General features: G+C 39.5%; 1 protein-coding gene across 3 annotated transcripts in view; it reads left to right on the top strand.

Moving 5' to 3' along the window:
* Positions 1 to 1,973: 1,973 nt before the first annotated feature.
* The window catches only part of IMMP2L (inner mitochondrial membrane peptidase subunit 2), a 630,428-nt gene continuing 615,733 nt past the window's right edge, over positions 1,974 to 16,668 (top strand). For all 3 annotated transcript variants that reach the window (XM_060776139.2, XM_067469075.1, XM_067469076.1), the window contains exons 1-2: positions 1,974 to 2,054; positions 15,330 to 15,467. In XM_060776139.2, coding sequence (XP_060632122.1) covers positions 15,330 to 15,467 — 138 coding nt within the window. In that variant the 5' untranslated portion in view covers positions 1,974 to 2,054. The remainder of the gene's footprint in view (positions 2,055 to 15,329; positions 15,468 to 16,668) is intronic.

Raw genomic sequence — 16,668 nt, forward strand, 5'->3', positions numbered from 1 at the left:
CCATCGGGTCCCCGTATCTACGGGTCAGTGGATCACCCCAAAATCGGTGCCATTCTTCTCATAGACTAATTTCAAGACTAATGGCTATCTTGCTTTTGCTCCGCTAACTTCTCCACCCCGGAAATAACCCCTTTTGCCCCCAAAACCTGACATGGAGCCCAGCTGGCTCCCTGCTGCCACAACATCGCTGCCGCCATCTCGTTGATGCTTGGAGAGCCTGTTGACCTGGGGGACCTGCTGCGGCCACCCCTTGGGACCTCCAGGAAGCTGACAGGCCATCCTGGTCCTTGACGAGATGGGATCTATAGTTTTCTCTATTTTACAACATGGATCTCGACCTCCAGCACTGGCAATCACTTCCCAAGGACTCAATGGACTCTGAGGAAACTTCCCCATTTTGCCCTCATGGATTAAGCAACTTTCCTCAAACTTTGATCAACTTTTAGAACTTTTGGAAACTTTTTAGAAACCTTTTCTTCTCCCTAAACCTCATGGATTTCTATTATGATTTCAGGACTTAAATGAACTCTGGTGGGTGGAATGGGTTGATATGAATTTCTTTCCCCTCTTTCCCAGTGTATGCCTTATGAACCCCATATATGTGTCTATGTATAAAATATGAAATGCCAGCCTTTTTGTGACTCCAGCATGCCAAAATCTTAGGAAATTCTTCTTCATTTCCTAGGGTAGATTTCCCCATTGATTATAAGGACTCAACAAAGACTTCTTGCATGGACAGAAAGAACGGTGCCCCTCAGGCCTTGGAGCATGGCCGCCTGAGAGGAAGCACCCCATGGTGACACAATCACTCAGCAACAAAGGGACATCCTGCCTTCAGGAGGATTTGGATGGCTTAATGTAGTATGTCTTGATATGCCTTGGAAACTAGGACACGGAACAATGGCTTCAAACTACAAGAAAGGAGATTTCACCTGAACATTAGGAAGAACTTCCTAGCTGTGAGAGCTGTTCAGCAGTGGAACTCCCTGCCCCAGAGTGTGGTGGAGGCGCCTTCTTTGGAGGCTTTTAAGCAGAGGCTGGATGGCCATCTGTCAGGGGTGCTTTGAATGTGATTTTCCTGCTTCTTCGTAGGGGGTTGGACTGGATGGCCCAACTCTATGATTCTATGTTTAATTCTATGTTAAGTGTTGATGTTTCGGTTTCAAATCGTACATCTTTATGTAATTTCTAACGTTGCTAGCCACCTTGAGGCTCCTTCCATATATAATCCAGATTATCTGCTTTGAACCAGACTATGAGTTTACACTGCCAGTTAAATCCAGTTCAAAGCAGATGATCTGGATAATTTTATATGACAGTGTAGAAAAAGCCTTGGGCCCTTCTACACAGCGATATAACCTAGAATATCAAGGCAGATTTTTTTTTTTGTCGTGTCAGGAGAGACTTGAGAATCTGCAAGTCACTTCTGGTGTGAGAGAATTGGCCGTCTGCAAGGACGTTGCCCAGGGGACGCCCGGATGATTTGATGTTTTTATCATCCTTGTGGGAGGCTTCTCTCATGTCCCCGCATCAGGAGCTGGAGCTGACAGAGGGAGCTCATCCGCCTCTCCCCGGATTCGAACCTGCGACCTGTTGGTCTTCAGTCCTGCCGGCACAGGGGTTTAACCCACTGCACCACCGGGGGCTCCTATCAAGGCAGATGACCCACAGTATCTGCTTTGAACTGGCTTATCTGAGTCCACACTGCCATATATTCCAGTTCAATGTGGATTTTATACAGCTGTGTGGAAGGCGCCTTAGGCAGCAGGAGATCTGGAAAAAGAGACTGGAAAGGTGGAGAGACTACAGGAAGGCTGTGAGGAATTGATACAATTTGCCAGTGTTGTCACATATTATCCACAATCCTGGATAAGGATTCTGCTGAATTCCTTTTTGGGGGCCTACTAGGTCCCAAACTAAGAAGGAAGAGCTCTGGGTCGCCTAGCAACGCCTTCACTCGGGGTGGGCGGGGCGTCCGGTGCGTAGGCCCCGCCCCTCAGCTGCCTACGTCACACGGGAGCCCCTCCTCCTCCTCGTGTCAGCGCCGAAAAGTGGTGAGTCGGCGCGCGCCGCAGTCCGCGAGCGGGTCGGCTGGGCGGCGGGGAAGGGGAGGGCGATGGAAAGGAGGCAGAAAGGCGGAAGTCGCTGTCTCTACGGGAGCTGACGAGGCTCAATCCTAGAGGCAGTCACTCTCGCGCGCGGGTGTTGGGGAAAGGAAGCTCCAGGAGAGAGAAGGGAGGAAGGCGAAAGGAAGGGGGGCGAGAGAAGTGTGTTTAGGCAGGCTGTACTTGACTGGTGAGGGGGCTTCGGGGTGCCCCACTGGTTCAAGGTTATGGGAGGCACCTTTATCACCAGTAAACGAAGAAGCCAGTGGAATAGCTGCTACATTCCTTTGGTCGCTTCTCCTTCCCTCGTTGCATTTCCTATCTCCAGCCCCTCCTCTCAGCCAGAGAGATTGAAAAGAGTATATATGCATCTACAGCAGGCATGGGCAAACTTGGTCCCTCCAGGTGTTTTGGACTTCAACTCCCACAATTCCTAACAGCCGGTAGGCTGTCAGGAATTGTGGGAGTTGAAGTCCAAAACACCTGGAGGGCCCAAGTTTGCCCATGCCTGATCTACACTGTAGAATTAATACAGTTTGTCACCACTTTTAAGTGATATGACTCAATGCTATGGGATCCTGGGAGTTGCAGTTTGGGGCGGAACCAGCCCTCTTTGGCAAAAGACCTTGCAGGACTACAACTCCCAGGATTCCATCACAGTCATGTCAAACTGTATTCATTCCCCAATGCAGATGCACCCCAAGAAAGGGCAACAGCAGCCCCTGCCTCACATCAAGCGGGAGAGTCTGTTTATTTTGCTCATGTCTATTTCTGTAGCTTTGTAGAATGAAAACTTTTATTTAAAAAGGTCATGGTTTGAACTCCATCTCTGTTTGGAGTTTAAGAGGGAAGGACCCAACTGCAGAAACATTGCACCCCACTTATTATATACCTCTGTGACTAATTTCCCCTTTTCATTGCCTTATCCCAGAGGTTTCCAAACGTCATGTTGGTGACACACTTTTTTGACAAGCATCGATTCCTTTTTTTTATTTTACATTTTTTAAATCACATAAAAGGTTTAACAATTATATAGACATGTAAGGAACATAAGTTCCCCATTCTTACGACTATACTCCCCCCTTTATTTTCTTTTATGCATCATTTCACGGCACAGAAATTAAGTTTTACTAATTTATGTATGTTCCCATATCATAAAGTCAACACCTCATGAGTGATATGGGCACATACATAAAGTAATAATAAAAAATATGACACAAGATATCTCATGAAAACCTTTCTCATATATATGTGTGTGTGTGTGTGTGTGTGTGTATGATTTATTGGATTGTAGGTTTTTTGGGCTGTATGGCCATGTTCTAGAAGCGTTCTCTCCTGACATTTCGCCTGCATCTATGGCAAGCATCCTCAGAGGTTGTGATTTATTGCTTATTTCACATAGACCCCTTCCACACAGCTGTATAAAATCCAACTTTTTCTGCTTTGAACTGGAATATCTGGAAGTGTGGACTCAGATAACCCAGTTCAAAGCAGATATTGTAGGATTTTCGGCCTTGATATTCTGGGTTGTATGCTGCGTGGAAGCCCCCCCCCCCCCCTCCAGTTCAAAACAGATATTGTGAGATTTTCTGCCTTGATATTCTGGGTTATATGGCTGTGTGGAAGGGCTCATAGACTCCTTTCATTTGTCCAACACACATGTAGTAACACAGTTTGGAAAAGTCTGCCTTACCCTTTCCTCTTTTTTGAGCATACTCTTTCCCACATAGACTTCTATAAAGACCCCATGTTTAATGGCCCTTCCACACAGCCCTATATCCCAGAAAATCCCACAATATCTTATTTGAACTGGGTAATCTGAGTCCATACTGCCATATATTCCAGTTCGAAGCAGAAAATGTGGGATTTTATTCAGCTGTTTGGAAGGGGCCTAAAAGATTCAGAATTAGTTTCCAGGGATAGAGGAAAACCTGCGTACCAAAGTTGGTACAGAACACAAGGTGGGGGAAAAAAAGACCACATAGTTTAAAATTACCCTTCGTATTTATTGATTTCAAGTCTTTCCACTCTTGATTACACTGTAATTGTTATAATGCACAAAAATAAACAAATCTTCCTGTAGTCATTTATGTTTGTTAAACAAACAGAAGGTGAAGTTATTAAGCAGGCATGCATGCATGAGTTTTAAGTGGATCAATAGAAATTTTAATTCCTGTGTTTGCAATTACTACTACCCAGAAATCCTCCTTAAGTTGCTTCTAGCAGAAAACAATTTCTTTGGAGAAAAATAGTAATTTTTTATCTGTTCTCTTCAGTAAGCTTAAGGTTCTTCTTTATATTTTATACTATGATTGTTGGTGACTTAAGAAAATGGCATCAGTGCATTGCAACAGAGAAGCTTCCCGGCTTGGTGTTATTTTCTCCTGATTGGCCATCTTTCCAGGGATTTTTGCAAAAGAAAAGCCGGAAGAGGGACCAATCAGGAGCATCCTAGTGTCTGATTGGAGAACTGGATCCAGCCTCTGAGGTGGTTTCATTCAGGCCTGCTCCCAAGGTTATACAAGGAGAGGCTTTGGTTGCTCCCAGATCAAGGTTCTCATTGGACGTCAGTTTTATAGTATCAAGGAGTTTTATAGTATTGAGGAGTTACCATGTCCTGGAGCAGTGTTTCTCAATCTTCCTAATTCTGCGACCCCTTAATACAGTTCCTCATGCTGTAGTGACCCCCAACCACAACATTATTTTCGTTGCTACTTCATCACTGTAATTTTGCTACTGTTATAAATCATAATGCAAATATCTAATATGCAGGATGTATTTTCATTAAGTGGACCAAATTTGGCACAAATACCCAATATACTCAAATTTGAATACTGGTGGGGATTGCGGGGGGGGGGGGGGGTTGTCATTTGGGAGTTGTAGTGGCTGGGATTTATAGTTCACCTGCAATCAAAGAGCATTCTGAACTCCACCAATGATGGAATTGAACCAAACTTGGCACACAGAACTTCCATGACCAACAGAAAATACTGGAAGGGTTTGGTGGCCATTGACCTTGAGTTTGGGAGTTGTAGTTCATCTACATCCAGAGAGCATTGTGGACCCTAACAATAGATCTGGACCAAACTTGGCACACTGTCATTGAGGTCCCATGCAGTGGCGTCCACCCATGTTGCATACCATCTCTGCCATACTAGGTAGTCTCAGAAAGTGAGGTGGATGTTGTCTTAAATCCAGGTCACTTTTTGGTGTTGCGTAGTGTTTTGTGTAGTTTAAAATTGGTTTTGATAAATAAACATAATAACAGCAACATCAGCAGTAGGCAGGTGGGTCAGTCGAGGCCTTAATGGAGATGCATACTGGGCCAGTCCACTATTACTTCTTTATTTAGCACTGTCAACATATGTGGTGCTTTACAAGTAAAATAGCTAAAAAAAACCCCACATTCTTCCAAAGACGTACATTCTAAAGTGTATGTATATATACACACACACATACCGTAAAGAAGTAATGATACAATACAATACAATTGTAAAACAAATTCTCCAAATTAAATAGTTTAAAAAATGTAATACAGTATTATATACAGTCAGTCCTCCATATTTGCTGAGATTAGGGGGACAGGACCACCGTGAAAGTTAAAATCATTAAATTAAAAATGTATTTATTTTTCCTGGAAGAACACCTCTCTAGGAATTTCTAGGTCTTTCAGTACAACCCTGGTCAGCTTCTCCTGGAAACTGGCCATACATTTGCACTGGAGGACCTAGATATAACCAGAGAGATATTTTTTCTAGTTCTCTAGCATGATTGAATAAAGATGACCATAGAGCAGTGGTTCCCAACCTTTGATCCTCTGGCTGTTTTGGATTTCAGATCCCACAATTCCTAACAGCTGGTAAACTGGCTGAGCTTTCTGGCTAGCTAGAGGACCAAAGGTTGGGAACCACTGCCATAGAATCAGACTGCAGGATGTAGGGGTACCTTGAGATACCATTTTAATCAAATCTGTAAAAGTCAAAACTGCAAATATGGAGAGGAAAGTAATCAATGGATGTGACTAAAATATACAAGATTATAAACAAAATTAATTAAAATTCCACAAGCTTTCAAACACAAGGAAATTTTAATAGTGATTTAAAAACAATGAGGAAAGGAACAGTTCAGAAATGTTGAGGGAAATGATTCCAAGAGGTATGGAGGAGCGAGCGAAAATGGACAAAACCAAACGAAGCAAGAGGAAACTAATATAGATTATCTGCTTTGATAATCTGGATTATATGGCAGTGTAAAAGGGGTCTTTGTGAGTTTATGTTCCAAGTTCCAATGTAATACTCTAATGATGTATTTATTCGGCATCCAATAAATACAAGTTGAAATCAAATTCATTGTAATATTTAATGGCTTAATAAATAAAGTATGTAGTTCTTCCTCTTTTTTCCTTTGCCATTTTGTAAGTTAACCAAGATATCTTAATAGCTTCATGCTGGTTAAACTTGAAAAATGCTTATTATTATTATTAAAAATAATGTTAGTGGTTCATGATGTTTGAAAAGATGTGCGTGCATCTGCACCAGTGATCCCCAACCTTTGATCTCCAGTTATTTTGGACTTCAGCTCCCAGAAATCCCAGCCATTCTACCAGCTGTTAGGAATTGTGGGAGTTGAAGTCCAAAACACCTGGATGGCAAAAGGTTGGGAACTACTGATCTACATTGTAGAATTAATGCAGTTTGACACTACTTTAACTGTCGTGGTTTATTGCTATAGAACCCCTGGATTTGGTGAGGCATTGGCATTTTTGGCAGACCTTGTATTTAGGTGAAAACTGTGTTGTAAAGTAGAAGGCTGCACAGAATTATTTTTTTTAGTATGGATTGGCTTTCGGCATTTCCACACGTATGGGTCAAACAGAAATTAGGAATTATCGGAAACATCAGAACATTCCTCTCAACTATAAAAAAAATCACAGAATGCCATGGTAACAGTAAACTGAGAAGAACACAGAGGAGTTAATATTAGGCATAACATTTTCCACGCTTATATCGTTTTTATTAACAATAAAGGAAACAAGTAATGGATATGAAATATAGAAGCATGTAAGAAGCATACATCGTTTATTTTATATGTACAATTTGACCCTATATGGAAAATGTTGACCAACTTATTAGTTTGTGCAGCAAGATGGCACAGACTGAATATAAGAAAAGCCAAGATAAAGTGTCTACAATGATATGCTGGACTCCAGGCAAAAATATGGTTTTTCATCTGCAAAAATTGATGGGTATCTAAGCCTGGAAGATTTATTGAAAATTATGGACAAGATATTTTATTGGACTTTTACATTTAAACTAATAATTAATAATACATAATGTGCCAAATATAACTAGCTGAGAAACAATAACTTTTGTTTTAGAAATATGGCAATCCCTGGAGATAGTAGAATTAAAGACACAGAGAAAAGAATACAAAATAACGAGTGTTAATAAGAAATTGAGTTGGATTCTCTGGAAGTGAAACCAAACAGACTAATAGGACTTTGGAATGAAATCACCAATATTTAATCCTACCTCATTGCTCCCTAAATTCTTGAATAGGTTCTGGATCACTGATAGTCCAAAATCCCTTGGCACCTCTAATGTTTATAGTAGACCATAGACAGAGGTGTAAAGATTATGTGAGATTATACGGTGAAATTGTAAAGAAAGAGAAATGTTTGTTTAGATATATCTTGGGGAACCCATTATCAGATAATCACTCTAGTCCTTTGTTGTTTTAATTGGAGGTAATAGAACTCATTAATAGAATTCATTTATATTCTTAGGCTTATAGTCTAATTTTTACCTTTTAAATTTGATTATATTAGTAATAGCTACTAACACTAGTTTTCAGGTAGCATGTTTCTTCACTTGTAAATCATGGTTTCTATATGCCAGTGGTTCCCAACCTTTTTTTTTTTTTTTTTTTTGACCATGGACCGCTTTGACCAAGGACCATTTTCCGACACTACTACCAAAAGGGTTATAAATCAGTTTTTGGTCAGCTTTAGATTCGGTTTGGTTATTTGGGGTGCTGATTCAGAAAATGGCATTGGATAGACTTTATCAGCTCTAGTTTGTAATACAGAACATATGGCATCCAGTAGTCACCATCTGCTTGCCTCAGAAAACCATATTTAAAAATCTAGAGCTGGTGTGGTAGTAATTTTTTGTGGGTAGTCAGCCTCTCCCCTCCCAACGTCCCCGTTGCCTCAGCACTATAAGAGGGTTTCTCGAGACCAGTTGCTCTCATTCTGCATGGTTTTGAAGCAACAGTGTAGTAATGGTGAGGTCAAGGACCATATTTTCATTCTTGCGAACCACTAGTGGTCCATGGGCCACAGATTGGGAACCACTGCTATATGGTGAGTTCCCATAGGGCTCCAGACTTGAAAATGTTATCTAAACCAATGGTGATATATTACAAAACAATATTATAAAACCATCTTTGCTCAAGGCATGTTCATTTATTTCTGCTATCTTATTTTTGATTTTTATTTGGGTTTCTTTTAAGTGGGGGAGGCTTGAGATGCAGAAGTAGATGTATCCTTTTTAAATAAGAGAAGAAGATCCATCCTGGGACAAAATGCAAAATGTAGTGCAATAAGTGGGTGAAGCAATAGCCAATCAATGTATTAGTAAACTTCAGGATTTTCATTTGGGCACTGTGTTATGGAGAGTATTTTTTTAAAGGACTTGGCTTGAATGAAAGGGTGGAGTACGGAGTTTTAAATTATTATCACTAGATGCCTCTCCCAGCACACAAAACAATTTTATATAAAGGACACAATTTTATCATTTGTGTATAATGGGACTTGAGCATCCATTGTTTTTGGTATCTATAGGGAATCCTGGAACCAAATCCCAGCAGATACGAAGGGACTGCTTTATGTGTTTTACATTTTGGGGGGTCCATTTACATTAAAAATCCAGGTCAGCTGCCTTTGGAAAAAGGAGACTTTATTTCTAGACTGTATATTTTCTGAACTAGCTTGCTTTGAGACTGACTGAGAACTCAAGCAACAGACATAGCTGTCTATTCCTGAATGACAAGGGATTAGAATGGATTGTCCTTGTGGTCTCTTGCAAGTCTATGATTCTCCTTGATTTTCTAGTCATGTCACTTTCATTGTCCTCATGCAACAGTTGTATTAGGTGGCAATCGCAAGTGCTACCAATTGTGATTGCCTTTGTAGCTCCTCTCTAGTGATCCTGTTTGAGCTCAAGGCTAGTTTCTGCCTCAGTTCCTACTTTGACTTCTCTTGTCTCTTATATGCATCATGTAGCTTGAAAGACCTCCCCATATTTGAAATGCTTATAATGGCAGAGGGAAGAAATTATGAGTCAGAGAAAGATCCCAGAGCAGATTTTCAATTGATAGACTGTCTCTTGAAGTAGGTAGTCTGCTGTTCCCTTTCCAAGTTGATCTCTGCTTAATCTGGCTTCTAACATCATAATTGTGTTTATCTTTATCAGAAGATAAGGATACACTGCATTTTTAAAATATTAGGTACAGTATAGTAAAAGGAAAAGTATATTTTTGTATTTTTAAAAGCGAATTAAGCATATAACTACAGAATAAATCAACATATACTTACTGCTTGAAGCGGAGACACCTTTATGATGTAAATTTCCTCTTTAAAAACCTTGATTGTATTGTAAGCTAGTGATTAATGTTTCTGAAAGTATAAGAACCTGATTTCATCAAATGTGGAAGTGAGTAATTCAATATACTTGGGACTCCAGAGCATAAACCCAAGCAGGGAAGTATTTCTGCAGACTTCAAAAAAATAACCAAAAAAATAATTTAATCTTGCTAAGCATGAGTCACTTAATTTTTGTTTCTGACTTTTGCAAGATGTCCATTGCATTATATTCTGGGCATTGATATTTACCATATCAGTGCAGCAGCAAAGGGTTCCACAAACGTATTTTTACTATTTCAATGGATTTAATTCAAGTTGTAATAATGTGTCAGAGAATAATAAGGCTGCACTGCTTTGAGGTTATACTGTACACTTCAAGGCATGCAGCACAGACCGAAACACATGCTTTGAAGAAAAGGAATAATAATAAAATCTTTCTACTTTGAAACACAGGAGGGGAAAAAACACAATTTTCTTCATGCTGCTTTTAAAAAAATCACAGTGCAATTTAACAGTAACAGAACTGTCCAGCGACTTGGGGCGTGCCGTTGGACGTCACTTTGTAATGCTGATGAAGTTGAGATTTCAAACAAGACCAAAAGGAGAAATAAATAATAAATGTTCAGTCCTGTTTATCAAAGCACCGAATGTAGGCCAGGGACACACTTGAATCCATTCTCTTGCTTTTTATCATATCTCATCATGCCTTCCAACTTTATTACTGAGACACCTGGCATACATGCTAATATTGAACTTGTAGCGTCTCCTGCAGAGAAGGACTTGGTTCAAGGTGAGCATATTTAGCTCATTGGAGTGAACGTGCACCGAATTATGTTTTACTATATATGTTTCACTATATGGGAAATGGTGTCCCACTGTTGATTTTTGTAGTGAGTAACTCTACAAATGCTGGGCTAAAACCGGTGCTGAAAATTACCCATGTTTATTTTCTCTCTATATATAAAAATGTATATTGCAGGGGTAAACAAACATACATTTAAAGTACTCCACCACCCCTAGCTTTCCAGCGTGCTAGTGGATAGATTTGTAGCTGTGACTTTCATAGTCTTCGTCTAATTTAAGTTTAAAACAGTCCATACTTTTTCCAAAGGAATAGGACATGTTAGTTGAATTTAGATCTGAAAAGGCATAGGGGATTTTGGGAATTGGAAACAAGCTGTGTGCACATATACTTTCTGTAACTCTCTTGCACTTGTCTTCAACATACTGAGATAACAATTTCAGTGATTCTGAAAACCTATACTGCGTCATCTAGATATTTTTTAAATAAAAAGCTTTTTTGTCTATTTAATAAATTGTTCAGACTCCTCACTTTGCTCTCATGCTTGGTTCAGTGATCATACAACAGAATTGTGTATGATTATTAAAACCTTGATTATTTATTTCTTATTTAGATTTTTTTAAGGAATATAGCTTCCAAGCAAGGTTAAAATTAATTGTACAGTTAGCCCTCTATATCCATGGATTCTGCATCCGCAGATTCAACTAGCCATGACTCAAATAGCAAAAATCCAAAAGCAAAACATTATTTTTGCTGCACGCTGAGCCTTTAGTTACATCCTCCTATCATTTCATAGATACTCCAGCTCTCATTTGAGCTGTTTAATATAATGGTACCATTTTATTATGTTATTGTAAGTAATGGGACTTGAGATCCATGGATTTTATTATTTACTGCGTTTGGGGGGGGGGGGGTGAAACGGAATCCTAGTGGATACCAAGGGTTTATGTACGTCAACAGCCATAAAAAATAATTTCCCCTCTTAGTCTTGGTTGTAATTGAATGGTTTCTACTGACGTTTATTTTAACAATTCAATATAATTTTATGTAATCTGTCTTTTACACTTTTTTGGTGGAGTTATCCATACTTGGCAGCTTTTGGGAATGAAACACATGCAACAAATCAGGAATGCTATATTTTAACTTTTCTTTACAGATCATGAGTATCAGGAAATATTTCCAGGAGTTGGTGACTCAGAAGATGTTTCCTCTGATAGGCTTACAGAGTTTTGTAACATATTTCCCATTTTTATTTTATCGCATCAGAAGCAAACTGAGGGTACAGTTGGAATGTATTTTAAAAACACGAAGTTTTAAAAAAACTTGGCATTATACTAAGTGTTCTTTGACAATTAGCTGGCAACTTGGAGTGCCTCTAGTGTTGCTATACGGAGGTCCTCCATTGTGCATGTTGCAGAGCTCAGACTGCATTGTAGTAGGTGGTCTGTGGTTTGCTCTTTTCCACACTTGCATGTCATGTGTCCCCATTTCTTAAGATTGGCTCTGCATCTCGTGGTGCCAGAGTGCAATCTGTTTAGCGCCTTCCACGTTGCCCAGTCTGCTGTATGCCCAGGGGGGAGTTTCTCATTTGGTATCAGCCATGGCTTGAGGTTCCGGGTTTTAGCCTGCCACATTTGGACTCTCACTTGCTGAGGTGTTCCTGCGAGTATCTCTGTAGATCTTAGAAAACTATTTATTGATTTAAGCCGTTGGCTTACTGGCTGATATCCGAACACGGGATGGGCCGGAGATGTCACTGCCTTTGTCCTTTCATTTCTGGCTGCTACTTCCCCGGCAGATGTCAGATGGTGCAATACTGGAAAAACAGTATAATTTCTCCAGCGTTGTAGAGCACAGATACCCTGTGATAATGCAACATGTCTCATTAATAGTCACATCCACTGTTTTACTGTGGTGAGATGTATTTCACATTGGGCGTGCATACTCAACAGCAGAGTAGCAAAGCAGAAGGACAGATATATTCACTCTATCTGGTTGTGATCCTCATTTTGTGCCAGTCAGCTTTCACAGATTGTTTCTAGCACCCACTTTTTCCTTGATATTTAAGCAGTGCTTCTTGTAGGTCAGAGCACAGTCCAAGGTAACTTCCAGGTATTTGGGTGTGCTGCAATGCTCCCATAAGAAGATAGTACAACCATCACTGCTAGTTTTGCCCCCCTTGAATGGCAAAGAGGACAAAGCAGATGCTTTGAAATAAGCTGCTACTCACATCTAATGTTGCAGTTCCCTGACTCTTTCCTTCGCAGACTGTTTCTTATGACCCCATCAGGGGTCATTATTTCCTCTTTCGTTTGAGGCAAGTTGCTGTGATTTTACTGCTGCATTTCCCGCCATGCTTCGGTGGGTAATTTTTAAATGTTTAGACTTGCAAGTATGTGACTTCAGGCTTTTGGTGAATTACTTGATGAGGTTCCCTTCTTCCCGCAGGAAGTTTAACAAACCCTATGTTCGAATGTACAGGCAAGGATAGGAAAAAAAAATAAACATTTGAATGTAGAGAGCAATCTAAATAGCATCTCTGCTCCATATGCTGTAGTATGCGCTGGAGACCCATTATAGCCCCTGGACCTTTTGTATACTAGCTCTTGAGTCCAGATACTGCTGTGTCCCATCTGCTATAATCTCTAAGCTGCACAGTGCAGCTTTCCTTAGATTGTGACCTGTTATTTGCTGGTGCTTTTGATCTTTGCTGGAAAGGCAATATGCTATCCTGAGCTTCCCTCCTCCTCTTTCATTGCTGTAAACCACAAGATAAGGGGAAAGTGCTGCATTTTTGTTCACATTTTAAAACTGTATAGACACTTTAAAGACCTTTTATTAAATAACTTTTTGCTATTTCCTGTTCCTATTTCCTTTTCTCTCTGTGGGATCTTTTTGTGGCATGGAGGTTTAAAGCAATGTGCAACTAGGTGTCAGTCCAAGGAAAAGAGGCACGGACCTGAAAACTGCTCAAAATTACTCCCACATCATCTCATTGATTTACCATTTAGGTGGGAACCCTGTTGATAAGAAGTCTAAAATGACATGAGGATCCTTAGGGCTTCATAATTTCTTTCTCTTCTTTTAAAATAACTTTGCGCTGTGGTTATTTGAAATAGGGCTTTTGGCTTTTAGGTCTACCAAAGTATTTCACTGTGGGCCCTTCCAGATAGGCCCTATATCCCAAGATCTGATCCCAGGTTTTCTGTTTATCCCAGATTATCTAACAGTGCAGACTCATATAATCCAGTTTAAAGCAGAACACTTGGGATCAGATCCTGGGATATAGGGCTTGTCTGGAAGAGCCTTTAGTGTTGATATTTATAAGGAGAGCCATATTTCTAGTTTTGGCTTTGATTGGTCATATTAACACATTTAAATGGTTCATTTAAACTCATTTTTTCAGCTTTTCTTTTTTTAAAAAGGAAGTGTTGAGTTAATGCTTTGGAAGCATTTTCTTCTATTAATGTTTTCATATTAAGCAATTCATTAGTCTCCTTGCTATGCAAATATTGCTCTTGTTGTGGAACATCAGAGTTTGCAAAGCACAATTCTGGTAGAATATGCTTTCAAATGAATTATCTGCCACCACTAAAGAACTCATAATTTATTTAAAAATAGAATGTTCTTTTTGTGTGAACAGGTTCTTGTTTCATGGATTGGCTCAAAGCTGAGAGTATGTGTTTGATTTATACGCTGTAGGGACTAATGGGAGAAACCAGCTTCCGTCTTGCAGAGTAATTAGAGAAGATAAAACTTTGAGTCCTGCTGTGTGTTTTCTAATGAGAGTGTAGTTTTTGCAGTATGGGCAACTGAGGGGTACTGTCAAAAGTCAATTCATCATTATCATACTGCATTTTCAATATGAATCAAAGTCTTTGTGTCCTGTGTTTCTTATCCTGGTTAGGTGGCATTGAATGACTTCTTAAATGTATGCAGCTATGTTTGTGCTCTTCCTCAAATAATAAAAATGATGATTAGGATATGTTGGTTCAATGCAAATATTGTCTTCCCACCTCCTCCAAATCATGTTCCTTCATCCTTCAACACAGATCTCAATATCTGATATGTATTCATCAAAGATAAGTTTACATTCGTTGGTTCAATGCAAATATTGTTTTCCCACTTCCTCCAGATTATGTTCCTTCATCTTTCAACACAAATCTCAATATTTGATATGTATTCATCAAAGATAAGTTTACATTTGTATGTATGTGAACATACTTAGCACTGAAGACATGGAATTTAGATTCTTTCAGAAGTATTCTGGTTTGACAATGGTAGATATGTACTCCTTTGTATCAAACAACAGTGATAATAACAAAAACAATTACCACCCACTGTGTTTGCATGTTTTGGTGGAACTAAATGTAAGTTTGATGTTCCTTATTATAAGGGAGGTATCTTATTTCAGGGCTTTGTAAGCTTTTCCTTTTGTGTAGACTGAATAACAATACAAAATACCTTGTATTTTGTGGTGTGGGATTATCCACACTGCTATCTTATTGCTATTTTGAAAATCTGGCAACAATAAAAATAAAGTGAGAGACAGTAGGAGGTAATGTTAATATTTGGAAGCTTCTGCCACCATTATTTGAAATCACATTTCTCTTTATGGGTCAAAACTATATTTTTAAAGGCGTCTTTCTTTAGCAGGTGGTGATGGTTGTCGAGAAACTGCATTTCACTTCTGCTTATAGTTATTTGTTCTTTTGTTATACAATACATGCTTGTTTTGAATAAGGAAACATTGGTTCTCTTGTGTTTCATTTTTTAGATGATGGCACAGACACAAGGCTTTGGGAGAAAGTACATTAAAGCCTTTTTGAAAGGCTTCTTCGTTGCTGTTCCTGTGACTGTGACTTTCCTCGACAGAGTGGCTTGCATTGCGAGAGTAGAAGGGGCTTCGATGCAGGTGACAAACTCCTTCTCTGCCATGTTCATTTTCACCTGATCAGAGTCTGAGTTGTAAATAATTGACACTCCAATTTCAAAGGCAGGATAAAGATGTAATTTTCAGTCTTTCTAAGTTAAACCCCAGCTTTATAGAAAAGGCTTTTTCATCACGAAGACAGCAATTTTTAATGTGTTCAGGGTTGAAGCTGGTGCTCCTTGCATTTGTAAAACTCATCCATTTTAGTTGACACATAAAAAAGTTTCAAACTTTTTCTTTGCAATATATTTCTTTGAGATGCTTGCTGTTTCTAAGAAATTTAAAACATCCCAGATGGATTATTAGATTTAAGAAAAGTATTGCCAGAGAGAACTTAATGTCATCAAGAAACTAGATAGCAAAGTAATGTATTAATGCTGAAGTTATAAATAAATAAATAAAATTTTATTTATATCCCACTCCATCTCCTCAAAGGGACTCAGGGCGGCTCACAAAAGCACTCAAGGCACCACACAGAATAATAAAATTACATAGCACCAGAACAATACATAAATTAACTGAATCCAAACCATGGATAACGTCAATTGATAAAATCAAGCGTTTAAAATGTCCAAAACACAGTCAAGCCTGTGGGTCATTGGGCTTCTTCAGTCACAAACTAAAGTGCTAAGCAACAATGATTGACATCATCACATACAACCATAATACACTACTCCAGGACAAAGACTTGTTTAAACAGCCATGTCTTTAGACCAGACCAGAAGGTTTGGAGAGTCAGGGCTAATCTAATTTCTCTAGGGAGGGCATTCCAGAGATGGGGAGTCACCATCGAGAAGGCCCTCTCTCTCATCCCCTCCAATCATACCTGTGATGGTGATGGGACCAAGAGAAGGGCCTCCCAGCAGATCTCAGGGCTCATCTCAGGGTTCATAGAATGAGATGCAGTCTCAAAGATAGGTTGGACCTGAAGCGTATAGGGCTTTATAGGCAATAACCTGCACTTTGAATTGGACCGGAAGTTGTTTGTTTGTTTTTTTTGGGGGGGGGGGGAGGATGTGGTCTGTAGGGAATTGTTTACTCTGGCAAACCAAAATACTACATGTCATAGAATCTATGACATACTGTATAAGGGACTTCAATAATGGGGTGCACCATAGATTTAATGGTATTTTATGTTTGCCAGTCATTTTTTTTTAACCCTACCTTGCCTCTGAGAGAGGAC

Source organism: Anolis sagrei, chromosome 5 (assembly GCF_037176765.1).
Source record: "Anolis sagrei isolate rAnoSag1 chromosome 5, rAnoSag1.mat, whole genome shotgun sequence".
NCBI lineage: Eukaryota > Metazoa > Chordata > Lepidosauria > Squamata > Dactyloidae > Anolis > Anolis sagrei.